The 16,132-nt window shown below is 48.5% G+C and overlaps 9 protein-coding genes and 2 non-coding genes across 11 annotated transcripts; 5 read left to right on the top strand and 6 right to left on the bottom strand.

Moving 5' to 3' along the window:
• Positions 1–197: 197 nt before the first annotated feature.
• Positions 198–908, top strand: FOXG_13501 (uncharacterized protein; the record flags this gene model as incomplete). The annotated part of the gene is made up of 1 exon (XM_018393482.1): positions 198–908. Exon 1 carries the CDS (start codon positions 366–368, stop codon positions 906–908), a length of 543 nt encoding a protein of 180 aa, XP_018252760.1. The 5' UTR covers positions 198–365.
• Positions 909–1,237: 329 nt separating this feature from the next.
• Positions 1,238–2,071, bottom strand: FOXG_13500 (uncharacterized protein). Its single transcript, XM_018393481.1, has 3 exons — positions 1,798–2,071; positions 1,479–1,745; positions 1,238–1,426 (listed from the first exon to the last, which is right to left on the bottom strand). The coding sequence occupies exons 1-3, from the start codon at positions 1,999–2,001 to the stop codon at positions 1,256–1,258; spliced, it is 642 nt and encodes a 213-aa protein (XP_018252759.1). The 5' UTR covers positions 2,002–2,071; the 3' UTR covers positions 1,238–1,255.
• Positions 2,072–2,511: 440 nt separating this feature from the next.
• Positions 2,512–2,611, bottom strand: FOXG_21189. The gene has a single exon. It is a non-coding gene; the product is annotated as a tRNA-Leu (tRNA).
• Positions 2,612–2,685: 74 nt separating this feature from the next.
• Positions 2,686–3,903, bottom strand: FOXG_13499 (tryptophan synthase, beta subunit; the record flags this gene model as incomplete). Its single annotated transcript, XM_018393480.1, has 1 exon — positions 2,686–3,903. The coding sequence occupies one exon, from the start codon at positions 3,901–3,903 to the stop codon at positions 2,686–2,688; it is 1,218 nt and encodes a 405-aa protein (XP_018252758.1).
• A 307-nt stretch (positions 3,904–4,210) lies between these two features.
• Positions 4,211–5,092, bottom strand: FOXG_13498 (uncharacterized protein; the record flags this gene model as incomplete). Its single annotated transcript, XM_018393479.1, has 1 exon — positions 4,211–5,092. One exon carries the CDS (start codon positions 5,090–5,092, stop codon positions 4,211–4,213), a length of 882 nt encoding a protein of 293 aa, XP_018252757.1.
• A 276-nt stretch (positions 5,093–5,368) lies between these two features.
• On the bottom strand, positions 5,369–7,699 carry FOXG_13497 (uncharacterized protein). Its single transcript, XM_018393478.1, has 4 exons — positions 7,433–7,699; positions 6,380–7,379; positions 5,860–6,330; positions 5,369–5,798 (listed from the first exon to the last, which is right to left on the bottom strand). Exons 1-4 carry the CDS (start codon positions 7,571–7,573, stop codon positions 5,416–5,418), a joined length of 1,995 nt encoding a protein of 664 aa, XP_018252756.1. The 5' UTR covers positions 7,574–7,699; the 3' UTR covers positions 5,369–5,415.
• Positions 7,700–7,817: 118 nt separating this feature from the next.
• Positions 7,818–10,334, top strand: FOXG_13496 (uncharacterized protein). The gene is made up of 3 exons (XM_018393477.1): positions 7,818–8,150; positions 8,205–9,031; positions 9,080–10,334. Exons 1-3 carry the CDS (start codon positions 7,847–7,849, stop codon positions 10,241–10,243), a joined length of 2,295 nt encoding a protein of 764 aa, XP_018252755.1. The 5' UTR covers positions 7,818–7,846; the 3' UTR covers positions 10,244–10,334.
• Positions 9,090–11,539, bottom strand: FOXG_13495 (uncharacterized protein). The gene is made up of 2 exons (XM_018393476.1): positions 10,726–11,539; positions 9,090–10,672 (listed from the first exon to the last, which is right to left on the bottom strand). Exons 1-2 carry the CDS (start codon positions 11,430–11,432, stop codon positions 10,399–10,401), a joined length of 981 nt encoding a protein of 326 aa, XP_018252754.1. The 5' UTR covers positions 11,433–11,539; the 3' UTR covers positions 9,090–10,398.
• A 644-nt stretch (positions 11,540–12,183) lies between these two features.
• Positions 12,184–12,255, top strand: FOXG_21188. Its single transcript has one exon. It is a non-coding gene; the product is annotated as a tRNA-Arg (tRNA).
• Positions 12,256–12,646: 391 nt separating this feature from the next.
• FOXG_13494 (uncharacterized protein) lies at positions 12,647–14,161 on the top strand. The gene is made up of 3 exons (XM_018393475.1): positions 12,647–13,147; positions 13,195–13,669; positions 13,718–14,161. The coding sequence occupies exons 1-3, from the start codon at positions 12,756–12,758 to the stop codon at positions 14,054–14,056; spliced, it is 1,206 nt and encodes a 401-aa protein (XP_018252753.1). The 5' UTR covers positions 12,647–12,755; the 3' UTR covers positions 14,057–14,161.
• A 1,021-nt stretch (positions 14,162–15,182) lies between these two features.
• Positions 15,183–16,125, top strand: FOXG_21187 (uncharacterized protein; the record flags this gene model as incomplete). The annotated part of the gene is made up of 2 exons (XM_018401511.1): positions 15,183–15,365; positions 15,445–16,125. 2 exons carry the CDS (start codon positions 15,183–15,185, stop codon positions 16,123–16,125), a joined length of 864 nt encoding a protein of 287 aa, XP_018252752.1.
• Between the last annotated feature and the right edge of the window lie 7 nt (positions 16,126–16,132).

Genomic DNA, 16,132 nt, shown 5'->3' with positions numbered 1-16,132 from the left:
GCGCCTCTAGAAATGGCAGCGATTATGGCAGCGATGCTATATGCAAATAACACAGAGATTTGGACGGGGACGACCGAGTTTCAGACAAGGAAATCGACCAAAACAACCCCGCTGACCTTATGTGCGCCGAGATGAAGCAAGAACGGCGTGACCGCAAGAGAGAATTGCGAACATATAAGAAGTGGGAAGATGAGAAGGGAAAGATGAGACAGTAAATAAGAGAGCAAATGAGAAAAGAGGCTCAGGAGATTGAAGTTTATGAGGATGCGGGAAAAGCCGGGGTTACTTGTAAACAGCGCAGAAAATAACTGAGACCTTGGAAGTCATACGAAGAGGTGACTACCAAAGAAGATATCGAACTCGAGATGCATTGCGTCAGTGAAATCAAAGACGCTCTCGCCCGAGTTCAATCTATCGACGAGACGCCCCCGCCTCTCAAACTTGGCCTCATGAGAATGTTCAAGCTCTGGTCAATCGACCATATCAAGCACTGCCCTTACGAGCTCGCTCCTACGAGATACATCGAGTCTGATGCCCCCTTCTACGAGTGGGACAATTATAGCCTGGAACAGCGTCTACCACTAAGAGCTGAAAGGAACTCCGGGTACATGTATTTACTTGCAGAAGATGTCTGTTCAATAGACAGATTCACACCACCAGAGTATCGCAGCACCAAAACTCATAACTTGGGAACAAGCGAAGAGCCGGTATATATCCAGTTCTTTGACGACAATTACTTGACTCTCAAGATCAGCCGCGAGACGGTATTTTCAAACTGTGAGGAGGATGTCCCTGGGAATGCACCGTCATTTTTTACATACTATGGTATCTGTGAGAGATATATGGTTGATAAGGAAAAGCAGGAATATGAGGAATGGGAGACTGAAGAAGAAAGTGATGAAGAATGAGTGGTGCAGGGTGTGAAGTGAAGCGTATCGCATATCATAACTGGTTACTGCCAACCAGCAACGCGTGAGTGAATGCTGAGAGGAGTGTATACATGTGGTGGTCTTTCATAATTCTGATTGCTGCTGACTATGCATCTCTGAATGAAAGACGATCTTTTTCATAGGGAGAAAAGAGCGCGGGTCTTTCTTTTCAGTTGTCGGTGGTGGATTTTCCTAATGTACTGCTTTTGATATTGGACTGTGATTACGGAGTCTTTCGTCACATTATTCCCCAGCTGCCCATCGAAAACAAACTTTACCTCCCAAGAGATTCATATGAAAGCAGTACGTTATGAAAGTTCAGAAGTTTATTGAGATTTCCTTATAACATAACCATAATAGTCAAAGCCTCCACCGTCTCCCAGTACCTCCATTTCCATGTCAAAGATGTTATCTGGGTTTAGTAACAACTTCATAAAATGGGGTTGTCTGAAAGTAATGTATAGAAACACTCCATCCGCCTTTAGCGCACGATGTACCTACAGGTCGTTAGAAGCCATCATTTCCTGGGGCAAATAGTCAACCACGTACCTCTTTCAAGTATTTGCTTGTATTTTCCTTCACTTCATCAGGAGGGCTCCAGGGGCTGCCGTAAATCATGGCGTCCAACGTTCCCTTATCGAAAGCGACATCTATAGAGCCAGTAGCAATTGATGGCATATCTCGGACATCAACTCTACTCCATTCGATTCCTGTAATTTCCTTATGTCTCTCTGTCATCATATCAACCACTACAGGAGAGAAGTCGACACATAATTGCTTCTGGTAACCACGCTCGGCAAGCTCAGCAGGTACAACCTGAGCTGAAGTTAGTTTACTGTGACAGAATTTCGATTATCAGTGGACTGACACTATCGCCCGAGCCAAGGTGAAGAATCCTTGGGTTATCCTGTGCTGTCCGTCCTGGTTGCTCCAAGAGGTTCTTCTGTAGAAATGGAAGGACCTGCGAAAATGACCGGAACCATTCATGAGTTGGCTCATTATTATTTGACGTCGCATAGCGACTATCCCAGTACTCGGAAAGTCCGAGCTGTTGGTCCTCTGCAATTGTCATTTTGGCGGTCAATCCGTCGAATTTTCTCTAGTTTTTACAGCACCGTTCAAAATTCGCTAGCATGGAGTAATGACTCCACAAGAATTAAATCACGTGTATTCGTCTTATCGTGGATCATAGTGGAAAGACTATTCCCGTTTTGAGTAGTATCGGGGAGAGGGTAGGTTGGCCTAATTGTCTGCCTTGTTATCGACTTCTCGAACGACTTGAAAGACTGGTGCTTGGAATACTAGACCCTTACTAGAGTGCAAACAAAGCGGCGGCCCTGATTGAATTCTAGGAGACTTGGTGGTAGCGACGTCCAGCGAAACCCGTTCGTAGAGGTACCTCAAAATCTGCCCAACTCACAAGAACCGGAATCTTGCACCGGGATGACTTCGGCAGGATCAGCTCCCCAAATGAAAAGATAGAACCACAACGCCCAAATTTATAGAGCCCAAGCTACGCAAAAAGACAGGCGCAAGAGTGTACAGCTGATTGTAGCTATTGAGAGGCCAAAAATGAAATGTTTGATGAGACTGGGACTCGAACCCAGGAGGATTGCTCCACCAGGAAATTGGTGTTAAGGTTAACCTTAACCTGGCGCCATAACCAACTCGGCCATCTCACCCAAGCTAGTGCTGATGCTTCGTCGGCTCAGAAACAATATCTACTACCCTACCAACGCCCAATTCATCGATTATTTCAACCAGTTCCATGATGCTCGAGAACATAATCTACATCTTTATCTCCTCGCCCCGATAGATTGACCAGAATCCGCTCTGGTGAAGGTCGTTGCGCTGCCAAACGAATAGCAAATGCGATTGCATGTGCACTCTCTAGGGCAATGATGATACCCTCGCTCTTTGCTATGCGGAAGAATGTGCTGATGACCTCGTCGTTACCAACTGTTGTGACTGATATACGCCCAGCGTCGTGAAGCATTGCCACCTCAGGTCCAATACCAGGATAGACTAGCCCGGAGGCTACGGATGAAACGGGAGCAGGCTTGCCTTCATCTTGTTGGAGAACCAGCGTCTTTGCGCCATGCAATGTACCTGGTCTACCGTATGATAATGTCGCTGCATGCTCGCCAAGTTTCTCGGATCGTCCCAATGGTTCCACCGCATGCAACTTCACTTCTGTATCATCAATGAAAGCAGAGTACATTCCCATCGCATTGGATCCACCAGCGACACATGCGACAACATGCTCAGGCAGAGTACCATCACTCATGGCGAGGAATTGCTCTCGAGCTTCTTTGCCGATCACGGACTGAAAGTCTCTCACAATCAATGGGAATGGATGGGGCCCAATCGCCGAACCAATTGCATACAGCGCATGCTCTCGCTGTTCAACATACGCATTGAAAGCCGAGTCACTTGCTTCTTTCAACGCAGACTGTCCCGCTGTAGCAGCAACAACTCTTGCTCCAAGGATTTGCATTCGACCAACATTAGACTTTTGCTTCTCGGTATCAACACCGCCCATATGAACCTCACACTCAAGACCAAAATACGCCGCTGCAGTCGCGAGTGCAACACCGTGTTGACCTGCCCCCGTCTCAGCGATGAGCTTAGTCTTTCCCATTGCTTTGGCGAGAAGTGCGAAACCAACGCAGTGATTGATCTTGTGCGCGCCTGTATGGTTTAGGTCTTCGCGCTTGACGAAGATTTGAGCACCGCCGACTTCTCGGGAGATGTTCTCGAGATGGTGGATTGGCGTTGGGCGGCCTTGCAGACCGATGCGGACTTTGTTGAGCGTTTGGTTGAACGAGGGTGAGTGGCGGAGTTCTTGGTACTTGGTGGCCAGTTCTTCGAGTGCTTGGTGAGCTTCGGGTGGGTAGAAGTTACCACCGAATTGGCCGTAGAAGCCATTTGGATCTGGGTAGGTGTCTGAGTGAGGTTGATGAATGCTTCCCATGATGACGGTGAGGGTAATGAAATGATAGAAGATTGGAGGTTAATTAGAGAATATCAGTACCAACCAGACATAAAGTAGTAGTAAGATCAGCTATATATAATATTCCCTAACAAACAGTGCCAAGTCATGCACATCATCAAATGTTGAGGAATTCATTCATAGGGCGCATTCTTACAGTTAGGGTGCAGCTTGACATGAAGGGTGCAAACTAGCGCCATCGATGCCGTCACTGCCAACCGTGAGGAACTCAAAGTATTCATCCCCATAAAGTCGTACTGAATATAAATTAAAGCTAGCCCAGAGCTGACTAGGAAATGAACTCCTTGATAGCATCAACAAAATAGCTCTCGTTCTCTAAGTACATTACGTGCCCCGAGTCCGGCACGGTGACAAGCTTGAAATCACTCCCGATACCCTTCTCCTGCGCAGCCTTGACAACCAAATCTCTCATCATATCCACTAAAGGGTTGAGGTGCGCATCATGGCCTCCTTTAACAAACATTATCTTCTCACAGCTTTCCAAAAGCTGAGGTACGAGCGGCCGCATGTCAAAGCGCTTATTCTTCTGCAACGTCATCATCGCACGCAAGCCATCGAGACTCAGAGTTGAACTAGCAAGTTTAAGTCGTTCATCCTGGTCTAGATGTTCATCAAGCCACTCTTTGCTCGCCCAGCCGTAGTGCATTTGCCGAATAACAGTCGCAGTAGTCCCATCTGCTTCAGCCTGAGCGCGCATCTTGTCGAAGTAATCAAGCGGCATTATATCAAGGGCGCCAAAAGATGCAGGAGGGCATGCGCAGTATGCAAGGTTTTGGATCAATTTTGGGTGACGGCAGGCTAGGTAGACGCCGCTGGCTGCGCCAAGTGAGACGCCGACCCAGGCGCGGATGCTGTCGATGTCCAAGACTCGAAGGAGTTCGTCGATGTCGTTGATCAGTTCTTCCATCTCGACGTTATCGACATCTTTGACAGGACTACTTTGACCATGACCCGGATGGTCGTAACTCAGGACTCGGTAGCCTAATGAGGCGAGGCGCTGAGCGATGGGCTGATACAGAGTGGTGTCAGCGCCGAAGCTGTTTGAGAGGACAATCCAAGGGCCATTTTGTGATTTTTGTGCGATACTGTAAGATATCTTGCGGCTCGTAGAAAGTACGGCGCATTTGATGATGTTTTGAGCAGAGGCCATTGTGGTGCAACGACTAGTGAGACAGCAAGCGAGGCAACGGATCAATATCGTAAAGGTCTGAGGCTGAGAGCACAAGGCGAATTGAGGAGCTGTTAACAAACTCAGTTTTATGCACCCGGATACTTATCCTCTGCCGGATAGTTCTTTCCATTGTACAGCTTGAAATGTCTCCGAGGGTAAGCTGACGGATCCTTCGTCCTTCAGTATTCAGTCAATTGTCAGCAGAAGCTGCCATTGATGCTGACCCTCCTTTCCGCAATTGATTAGCTGCGCAGATGGAATTTGTAATTTTCGTTTAACGTTCTTACGAAGTAGTATATAGCTCAAATAGTAACTAAGCAACCTCGCAGATAATCTTCTACATCTCTCGTCTTAGACAGAGGCGCCATCATACCAACATATCCATCAGGTCTCACCACTGCAACGACACCATCATCCTTTGATACACCCAACACTTGGTAGACGTCCTCCTTCTTTGATACTCCATAAGTCCGCATCTCAGCAAATGTCTTTACTCCCGCTGGCAGATCAGTCCACTCGAATCTTGAAGTGAGTGGATGCATCACAATTGGGGTTACGGTGCCTTTCGGGAACTTTTGTAGAATATCGACGGATGACTGTAAAGCTGACTGCGAAGTGCCGGATTGGTCGAGCAGGTCGTTGCTTGTGAAGACGAGGATGTAGTAACGGCCAGTCGGTGGCATTTCTGTGAAATAAGTCAGTCCCTCAGCGTCCAACATAGTGATTTCAATCTTATGAGAACATACCATCTTGCAGATGACGAGCAGTAGCATCAGCATAGCGCTTCACCTCAACATCAAGCAGTCGTCGTCCTGGTGTCAACGCGCCCAGAAGTGGATCTCCCCGGAACAAGTTACTCTTCGCATCCAACTCCTTGATCAATCTACTCTCCTTGTACTGAAGTCCACAACCACTAGTGAAACCGCTGCCCTCACTGAAGACTCGAAGAAACTCTTCATGGGTGAGACCCGAGGTCTCGGCATCTGCTGATCCAATGCGACCGGAGAACATGTGCGAGAACTGGGCGTCGAACTCAATGAGCTGGCGAGCTACATCAACGCGCTCTTGGGAAAATGTTTCGAGGATAGAGTCTATTCCAGAGGGACTTGCGGGAGTAAGGCCATGGATCCTGTGGGCGAGCTTCCAGGCGAGGTTGTAAGAGTCCATCATCGAGACGTTCATGCCCTGACCGGCTTTAGGGCTGTGAGTATGGCAGGCTGCATAAAGTTAGCATTCTACCAGTGAAAATATTCTGAATCAGCTTACCATCTCCAACAATGAACACCCTTTCCACTCCATCAGACGTCTTAGCAGAAAATCTGGAAGCCATACGCTGTCCAATCTGATAAGCCGCCCACCAATCTGGCTCCGTCCCGTCCTTGATCTTAATCTCATACGGCGCAAAAACCTGCCGCGCTTGCTCGAAGATGTATTCCAACGTAACCGCACCACGTCGCTTCTTATCAGCAGATTTTTTGTCTGTCCCAGTATCACCACTGGTGTCGACCTCTTCAGCAACCTGAACGTAAAGACGAGTGAGATACTCGCCCGTTGCAATCTGTTCTCTGGGAATGACCATGACAGAACCAGCGTCTGAGTGAACTGCTGAGCGTTTGCGAATATCGGGAAAGTCGGTGTCGGCGACGAAATCGCATACACCCCAGATATGATCTGTTGTTTCACCCTCGAGCTCGAGACCCATACATTTTCGGACTTTCGAGCGTGCGCCGTCTGCACCGATGAGATACTTTGTTCGAACGGTGCCTTGTTGAGTTGATCCATCTTTAAGATCTTGTTCGTATTTAACCATGATGGGGAATTCAGGGTTGGTTTCGTCGACTGTGTACTCCAGGAAACGATGCGATCTTCTGATGGCACTCTTGCCTGCATAGAGATGAAGGTTCTCTTCCAGAATTCGCTCAATTCGGCCTTGGTGAATGGTAACCTCAAACGGGAAACGAGCAGGGACGTTGACATCGGGTGCGAAACTGGTCCGTTCAATTCCTGTATCATGAGAACCATTGCCGTTGGTGTTTGCGTTCGATTGCACGGGGTTCCAAAATGCAACCTCTTCCATATGACATCCCTCACTGATGATCTCACTTGCTATTCCCAAACTTTGGAATACCTCAAGAGTTCTGGGTTGGAGTCCATCTGCCTGACCGGCTTTCAGCGTACCCGGCTTGGAGTCCAGACAGAGAAGTGAGGCTTCTGTGATGCCATATCTTGCGAGCAGCAAGGTTAGAAACAGACCTGCCGGTCCAGCCTATAACTTGCTTGTGAGTATAGATAATTCTATCAATGAGAGCTGTGACTTACACCAATGACGACGACTTCCTTATGCTCCTCGGAGACATTGCACAAGTCTGGCTGCTGAGAGAGTCGGGGTAACGGTAGAGCGCGCGAAGGGAGGATTCTCTGGTCTCGCGCCGCGTTGGAGGTTTCTTGAAAGACAGGCATCACGAATATCCAAGCTGTAAGTTCAATGAGAAATGAAAATGACACTTTCCAATCGTTCAGCGTCTTTCAACTCATGTTTATCAGCTCGTACGTAGGGCACGATGCACCGCTTTTCCCGGAACCCACCAATTCCGGCAGTATCTCCGATCTTCCGCCCAAGCCCGGAACTTTGATTTCTCGGCAGTTCTTAGCGCAACTGCCGGGGCGGGGTACCTTTTCCACCAATTCCTTCTTATGAGGGCGGAAGTCCGGAAATTCTCACTCTCACAAACAATGACAAGTTCCGGGTCTTTACCAAGTCGACGAAATCTACCGCGGGCGTCGCATGCGTGCCAGAGATGTCGCGCGAAGAAGGCGAAATGCGATCAGCAGCAGCCTTGTGCTAATTGTGTGAGACATGAGTGGGATTGTGTCTATGGGTTGAGGAGGAAGAATGGGAGGGCGAGTACTGTTTCGGTGCTGAACGATGTGCAGCGCAATACGCCGCCGTCACCGTTATCTTCTTCGCGAACTTATTATGATGAGGCGGCGCGACGGAGCGAACCGCTGGAACAGGCTCATTCAACGGGTCGTATAGGTATAGTCATGATTCTTGCCCTGGATGCTTGGGACTGACGGCTGGCTCGTATAGACGATGGTGATGTTGTCGGTGACATCAATCAGCATACTCACGGCACAGAGTTCTACGGTACATCGTCCAACTTTGTGCTCCTCAATCAATTCTTCGTGTATGCTCAGAAAAATCTACCGCCCGGTCACCCAAACTCAAGCGGCAATGCCGGCTTCCTTTCTGCCAACGCTCATGACGGGAATGTTTCGAGGCAGGGCCTCGTTACACGGTCGCCAATTTCCATTGTCAATCTCCTTTCTGACCGAGAAGTCTTGGAACCTCCTTCGAGACCAAAGACTCCCCCAACGCGAGCAGGGGCCCAAGATGAGATCCAAGCGCGTTCGTCTCTTGAGACGAGACAGGGAACCGCGGGACTTGAGGACTCGATTCATCATGACCCTCCCGCGGCTACCAGCCAAAACAGACCATCCACAGACAACTCGCTATCATCATCGAAGCAAAGACTAGAGCGCGAATACATCAGGCAGTTCTTCAACAACCTTCACCATCTTCACCCTATGCTTGATCCTATTACTTTCGCCAAGCAATGCGAGGAACTCGTCTGGAGCTCTCAAACCTCAATGGAAAGTAACAAGACCCAACGTCATTTCTTTGCCCTGTACCATATAGTCGTGGCTGTCGGTTCGATCGTTGCTGGCTCTTGTATCACTCAGGACTTTGAGCGCGACCTCAATGTCTGCATGAAGCTTCCGGCCCAAGGACAAGACTTTAATCCTTCTCGATTAAGCCAAGAACTCTCGAAGAAGTACTTCCGGAAGTCCAGGATGTTGCTCGGAGATGTCTTTGAGGTTTGCTCTTTAGAGAGCGCCCAGACACTTCTCCTCATGGTATGTGGCCCTCAGTCTTAGTGGAACCGGGAAGCTGACCCAGTAAAGTCTTTGTACTGTCAGAACTCCCTCAAACCTCACGCTTGCTACATGTACTGCGGCCATGCCGTCCGCACAGCACTAGCCATCGGTATCGCAAGAGAAACTCCATCCAACTCGATTGAGGACCGCAAAGCAGCACGAAAAGCGTGGTGGTGCATTTACTCTCACGAGATTGACATGAGCTGCAGTGCAGGTCGTCGCGATAGTCTTGGCAAGCCTAGGAATTACCAGATCGATCTGCCTCATATCAGAGGGCAAGATATTGCGATATCGAACCAGCCTGATCTGGAAAATTGCAGTGCAGCCATGATCAATGAGATGGTTCATTTCGCTGCTGTCCTACGGCGCATCTCGAAGGAACTATACTATGACTCGAAGGGTCTGACCTTGCTGCAGAAGTCCGCTGTTGCGAAGGAACTCGATCGCCTGCTTGACGACTGGAAAGCTAAGCTACCTACTTATTTGGACTTCACAGCCGTATCATTCCGTGAACAAGAATGGGCAGCTAAACAGAAGCTTGTACTTCATCTCAGATACCTCAACGCAAGAATCGTTCTCCATCGCCCTTTTCTCGAACAACCTATGCTCACGGCAGAAGCTAACATGTCTACTCATGCTGAGTTATGTTTGGATGCAGCACGTAAGACGATTTGCGTCATGTATGACGCTTATGCAAATCGGCACTACTTCCGCACTTGGTGGTACAACTCCACATATACTCTGTATGCCGGGATGATCGTTCTGTATATCATTATGCTTGGACCTACAGCTGTTCCATCAGAGGACCTCCTCGCCGATGCTGTCAAAGCGCATGATATTTTGCAATCAATGGAGGAGGCTACTGTTGCTCGAAGAAGTGCGAGTCTGATTCAGGAAGGACTAGAGGTAGCGCGAGCGTGCGTACAGCGGCAACAGAGCAGGCCGGATGGTGATACTGAACCACCGTTCTTCGATGGTACACAGGGTGACTTGAACAGTATTACAGATCAGTTTTCGAGTGCTGTCTCGGGACAGGATCATGCGTTATTGGCTTCGATCATTGATCCGAACTTGCTGCAAGATTTCATGGCGGCGGATCAGGATGCTCTCGGATTGGGGTTTGAGATGCCGTCTTTAGATGGGTTGTATGGTGAAGCATTGGATGTTGATACTATGTCAATGATGCCCTGAGTCGAATAAAGATCGAGCAGGCATTAAAACCGGATGTGTATATTTGTTGTAATTAAAATGAACAGTCCATTATGTAATTGTATCATCATTCCTCTAGCTATAGCGCATCTCGCGGCCACTATCAGGTGAACTGTCCACTATGCCTACACAATTCTCTAATCGACATCCGGAACAGGTAGATCATCAATGAATCTGAAATTCCGTCCCAATTTCGCCATTGCCTCCTCAGCCTTCTCCCTCCTAAGTTTCGCAGCCGCTTCATCCGAGACGAGAACAAAGTCATATGTCATCAAGGCGGAACCGATTTTGACACCATAATTCTTCGCCATTTCTTCATCTTCAACCTTCTTGATGTTAACGATCAACGAGTCCTTGACACCAAACACAGCATCAGTAGTTTCGTAAGGATCGTCCTTGAGGTAGAGTGCGCTACAAGGGCATTTGTTAAATATAATCGAGGTGCCAGAGAAGGGCAGACTTACGTGATCAGAGGATCGTATCCGTCTTTTTTGAACATGAAGTGCATATGACTGGGTCGGTAGCAATGTCGGCCCAGTACTTTAAGCAACTTTCCGACGGGTCCGTCATGAGGAATAGGATATGGCACAGGTACAATAGCCTTGAACCAAAAGTCTCCATTATCGTCACTCGTCAGCACAGCTCTTCCATCCGGGCCAGTCCGGTCAGCGTGCTGAACATCGTAGAACCCCTTAGAATCAGTCTCCCAGACGTCAATCTTGGCTCCAGGAATTGGTGAACCATTGACATCCTTGAGGGTACATAGAACAAGAAGAGGTTCGCCATCTGTATCTTGGGAGATCAGACTTCCCTCTTTTACATGCTCGGCCTCATGTGTATGGAAAGGTCCCAAAACTGTGCCTTCAGTGCTGCCCTTCGGCTTCGGGTGGTCAATTGAGTCAACCAAAAGTGAAAGGCCCAGGACATCGGATAGTAAAATAAACTCCTGTCGGACATCGGTGCAGATCTGACCAACTTGTGTCAGGAATTGGATAGCTGTCATCCATTCGTCTGTAGTGAGTCTTGTTTCTCTCGCCAAGTCATGCAAATGTGTGACAACTCGTTCAAGGATATACTTCAGGCGCAGATTACTGCACTGAGAGTTGATGGCGTGAACATTCTCGGTAATGTTATCAATAGTGAGATCTTTCAGATTAACAGGAGCCGCCATAATGAGTATGAATATGGGAATAAATGACAAATAATTGTATAATGAGTTCTAGCCTCCAATTCAGTTCCGCCTCAAGCAATTTATCATTTCTAAACCCCGCGTTTCAATACGTCGTCTTTGTGGGGACGGTGTGATCCGGAGTTCGGGACCCGGGTTTTGAGAGGTCGGAAGATACTCCACATCTCGGAAATTGAGGATTTCCGCCAGCCGGACACAATTATCGGCAGTTCGTCCCCGGGTCGTATCGGATACGTCATTGGCTCGATTGGTCAACGGAGTTTGCTATGTCGTCGTTGGTCGCCAAAATCGTACCCGTGAGTTATAGGGTAGCTGCAGCACCGCGACGTGAAGAACAAAGCTGTTAATTCTGGAGATAAACGAAGTCGCAGGTTTTCAAGGAAAGTATTTAGTCATGCTGAATAAGTTCATCTGTTTAATTGCGTATCGAGTTTGAATGTAACACCATGCCAAGAGCGTGATTGTAGAGCATCGTCATAAAGGAAGTTGACTGAGCACTGGGAATTGAATGTAAGTCATGGTTACCAACACGCTGGAAATGATAGTGCATCTTAACTTAGAGAGACCTTGCTTTATTTCAACACCGAAAAATGATATTCAGATAAGCGCAGCTTTCCAAGAATTCTTTAATTGAAGATACAATGTCAATATGGCTCATAAATTGACGATGTGATCCGAAGTCCGGTTTGTGGACGCGGTTATGAGCTGCTTGAGTATTAGTCAGCAAAGACAAGGTCGCGTGGCCCAATGGCAAGGCGTCTGACTACGAATCAGAAGATTCTGGGTTCGATCCCCAGCGTGATCATTCTTTTTGCTTTATCTTGCCTCAATTTTATTATAGCTGTTTAACGGATACCGTTCATTCGCGACACTCTTCATCACCTGTGCAAGGAACAATTCGCTCCGCTGAATTGACTTTCTAGAACCCTTCTTAGGCTAGAGTCCTCACGGAAAAGCGGGGAACGGAAAAAGGATCACCACGGAAAACCTACCATCTTAACTCCTAGCATCGTTTCAAGTTTCGTAAAGGTTTAATACAAGGGTCGTGGCATAATTGAGGTTAATTAAAGACAAGCGTGCCAGGATACCAAGCAGTGACCTCATCATTGGAGGATATACATCTCTCCATCGCGGGGAATCTGCCCGACAACCGAACTCAAATATACCCTGGATATCCGTGGATCTTTAACTTCTGTAGTACTCGGAGGACTATCCTCCGAGGATAATATAACTTTATGCCGTGCCTTGCTCAAAGGTGATGAATTTTGTTCCTTGCTCTCTTCACCTCGTGTCCTGTTCATCAAAATGCATGGTAAACTACTCAGTGTGCTTCTAGGCTCTGCCGTTTTGGCAATGCCTAGCCAAGCCGTCAACCTTTTCGTAGCGGACTACGGCGGCAATCTGAGCACTCTGAGCCTCACCGAATCCGCGAAAGGCTTCGACCTCTCCGTCACCTCGAAAACGACCGACTGTTCTCCCGGACCCAGTTGGCTCACCCTTGACAAGCCTAGCAACGTGCTTTATTGTCTGGATCGCGGTCTCAACTTCCAACCGCCTGGTTCATTGAACTCGTTCACCATTGGAGAAAAGGGTGTTTTGAAGCGCGTTTCTCGCGTCAAGTCCATCACGGGAGGCGCTGTTGCAGGCGGGATCGTTACTGGTGCAAGCGGAAAACGTGGTTATTTCAGTGCTTCATAGTAGGTTGTTAATAATCCTTAGAATTGAAGTTACTCACATGCCGCAGCACTCCAGGTGTAGCATCGCTTTATGGTCTCGGCGACAAAGGCACAATTGTCGGCACCGCGCCACTTCAAGAGCTTACCACGAAAATTAGCCAGACTGGCCCAATTGCAGACCGCCAGGAAGCAAGCCATCTTCACCATGTCATTCTTGACCCTACTGGAAAGTATGTCATTACACCCGATCTTGGTGGTGATGTCTGCCGCGTCTTTACTTACGACAAGAACACTCTCACTCCCATTGCTGAGGTGGGCAGCTTGAGCGCTCCTCGTGGTTCTGGACCCCGCCATGGATTCTTCAGAATTATGGCGAATGGCGCGACTTTCTTCTTCTTCAACGGTGAACTTGACCAGAAGGTGTACTCTTACAGCGTCAAGTATACCCGCACTGGTCTCTCCTTCACAAAGGTCTTTGAAATTCCATCGCTGAACGCTAGCTTTCCTCCAAACACGGCTCCCATCAGCGAAATTGCCATGAGCGTAAGTCACTACATATTTTCCGTGTGAATCCTACTGACTTTCAACCAGCCTGACCAGCGCTTCGTGATCGTCACCAACCGCGAGAAGTCTTTCGCCAACTCTCCCCAGCGAGGATCTGGTCCTTCCGACACCCTCACAGTCTTTCGGATCAATGAGAATGGCACTCTGAAGCCTATCCAGGCTGTCCCATCTGGCGGATATCTTCCCCGCCAGTTCTCATTCAACAAGGCCGGTGACAAGATTGCGGTTGGTCATCAGGTCAACCAGACCGTTGTCATTTGGAAGCGCGATGTCAAGAGCGGCAAGATCATTACGGAACAGGAGGGCGGCAAGTTGGCGCAGGTGAAGCTTACAGGAGATGTTGTCGCCACTATCTGGGACGAATAGGGGCATTAGACAGTCTAGACAGCCTTTCTCGAAATCTATGCTGTGTTGGATATCTATATTTCCACTTGGTTATGGCTATTCCGCCATATCCGTCATAAATTTGCACCACGGATCTGTATTCAATGTTGGCTGTCATATCGATACAGTCAAAAGGCTCTTAGCTTGTGGATGATAAGAATCGAGATGGAAGAAATCTATCTGTTCCTATATCACTCCTACCCGTGCTAAGAATCAATATTGACACCCTACTCTGTCGTATGGGCTACATGTCGGAGGATTTGTTCTCCCAACACACTGAAGACAGCCAGCCGCCGCAGCCTCTTGTTCAACTATTTATATCTAGCATCTTGACGATCACTTTGGTTTCCTTTTGATGGATGACACTGACCTTTTCTAGGAGCGTTAGGGTCACAAGCCAATGCAGAGGAGTATGCACTGCAGTGTTTCAGCTTGGCACTGCCGAGATTAATATCGTCTTAAAGATGTTTGCCTTGACAGTGACCGACAGCTGCCAACTCGCATGCGAACTCCTATAACGGCACCGAGCACGTGACCCGCCGATACCGCTGTGGTTCAGCATTTGTTTGGTTTGCCTTCGCTTCCGTCCTACAAAACCATATCACTTATCAATCCTTGCTTCAAATACAATCAGAATTGCTTCAACCAACCTGGATCCCCTAGTCGCTGTCAACTCATTTTCTCGCCTCACTATTCTCGTCGCCCAGCATGCCCCCGCTTCTTCAACAGCCACACAGGCTCTGCGCATCGGGGAGCCCGGGCAACACTGGCTTATTCTCGCAACCTTTGGTTGCTGCCAATGCAGTTCCGAAGCGCAGGCGTGTTTATATGTTTGAGTTTCTCAGATGGATGCGCGAAGAAACCCATTCAAACGAATTGAAAGACCTCCACAAGGAATGCAAAAAGATAATCAACACATAGTTTGTGAAAGAGTTCAACTTGCATCCGCGTGGCCGTTTCTATGATTACATTGTAGACTTTTGGGTCTGGGCCATCTGGTGTAGGTTCTCAACCACAACTTGTGTGATTTGCTTGCTAACTTTTGTTGCTAGTCAAAAGCATTTCCCCGTTCCCGATCTTCCCATGGCGATATGTTGGGGGAGCGCCTATGGGTCGTTATCTAGACCGATGGAAGAACAAAACGAAGGAACTTCAGATTCACATACTTGAGCGACTTGGTCCCCACGGACCCAAAGGATGGAGGAAGAATAAGAAAGCTGTATGGCTGACATCACTATTCTCCACTGAGGACATTCTCAGAAACCCTGAGCCTCAGGTGAAGTCGGAAATGGTAGATGAAAATTGGGTTGATCAACTTCCTGAAGCTGCTAGCGAACCCAAACCACAGAATCCATGGGAACGGTCACTAGAGCCTCAGCAACCAGATCTATGGTACAGGTCCGCCAGAGCCTCCCAGCAACGATCAAGGGCCTGTTGAACAGGATGGTGGAAACTGCCCGAGGGAGTCTTCACCGCCAGCCATCCCCGTACATGATGCCCACCTTTCACAAAGCCCTCAACTGCGAGAGCCAGCCCCATCGAATTGGGAGAACAACGTTCGCGACGCTCCCTCCCCCATTAGACAGAACCTTTCCCCTACCGCCGAAGACTGGAGACTTGCCCAACACCGAGACGATCAGCTTGAGTATGGCCGCTGGGTCAATCCCGTCACACCCCGCCGACGCCGAGCACCTTCCGCAGAACCGGTCAGCGCCCTCTCTCTTTCTCTCCAACGATTCGCAAACATGAGCGCCAGCTTGTATTGTGTGGAGGACGAGAATTTCGATGTCGATACTGTCGCCTGGTTGGTCACGGGTTTCGGAGCTGATGAGTCTCGGAGACGGCTTTTTTATTTTTACGACCATGGGACAGTGGATATATGGTATTGTTTGGGAGATGTGTTGTCGCAGCCAGTACGCCACCTGCTAGAACTTGGGTCATCCCAGGAGGCATGTATTTCCCATGGGTTATCGTGCAAACGAGTGATGGTAGTCAAAGATGAACTTGATTGTCGACGTCTCCGTTTCGAATCAGTTCATCGAGACGAGTGATGGGCTG

The sequence above is a fragment of the Fusarium oxysporum genome, chromosome 12 (assembly GCF_000149955.1).
Source record: "Fusarium oxysporum f. sp. lycopersici 4287 chromosome 12, whole genome shotgun sequence".
Classification (NCBI taxonomy): Eukaryota; Fungi; Ascomycota; class Sordariomycetes; order Hypocreales; family Nectriaceae; genus Fusarium; species Fusarium oxysporum.
This window is presented reverse-complemented; position numbering and strand designations above follow the sequence as displayed.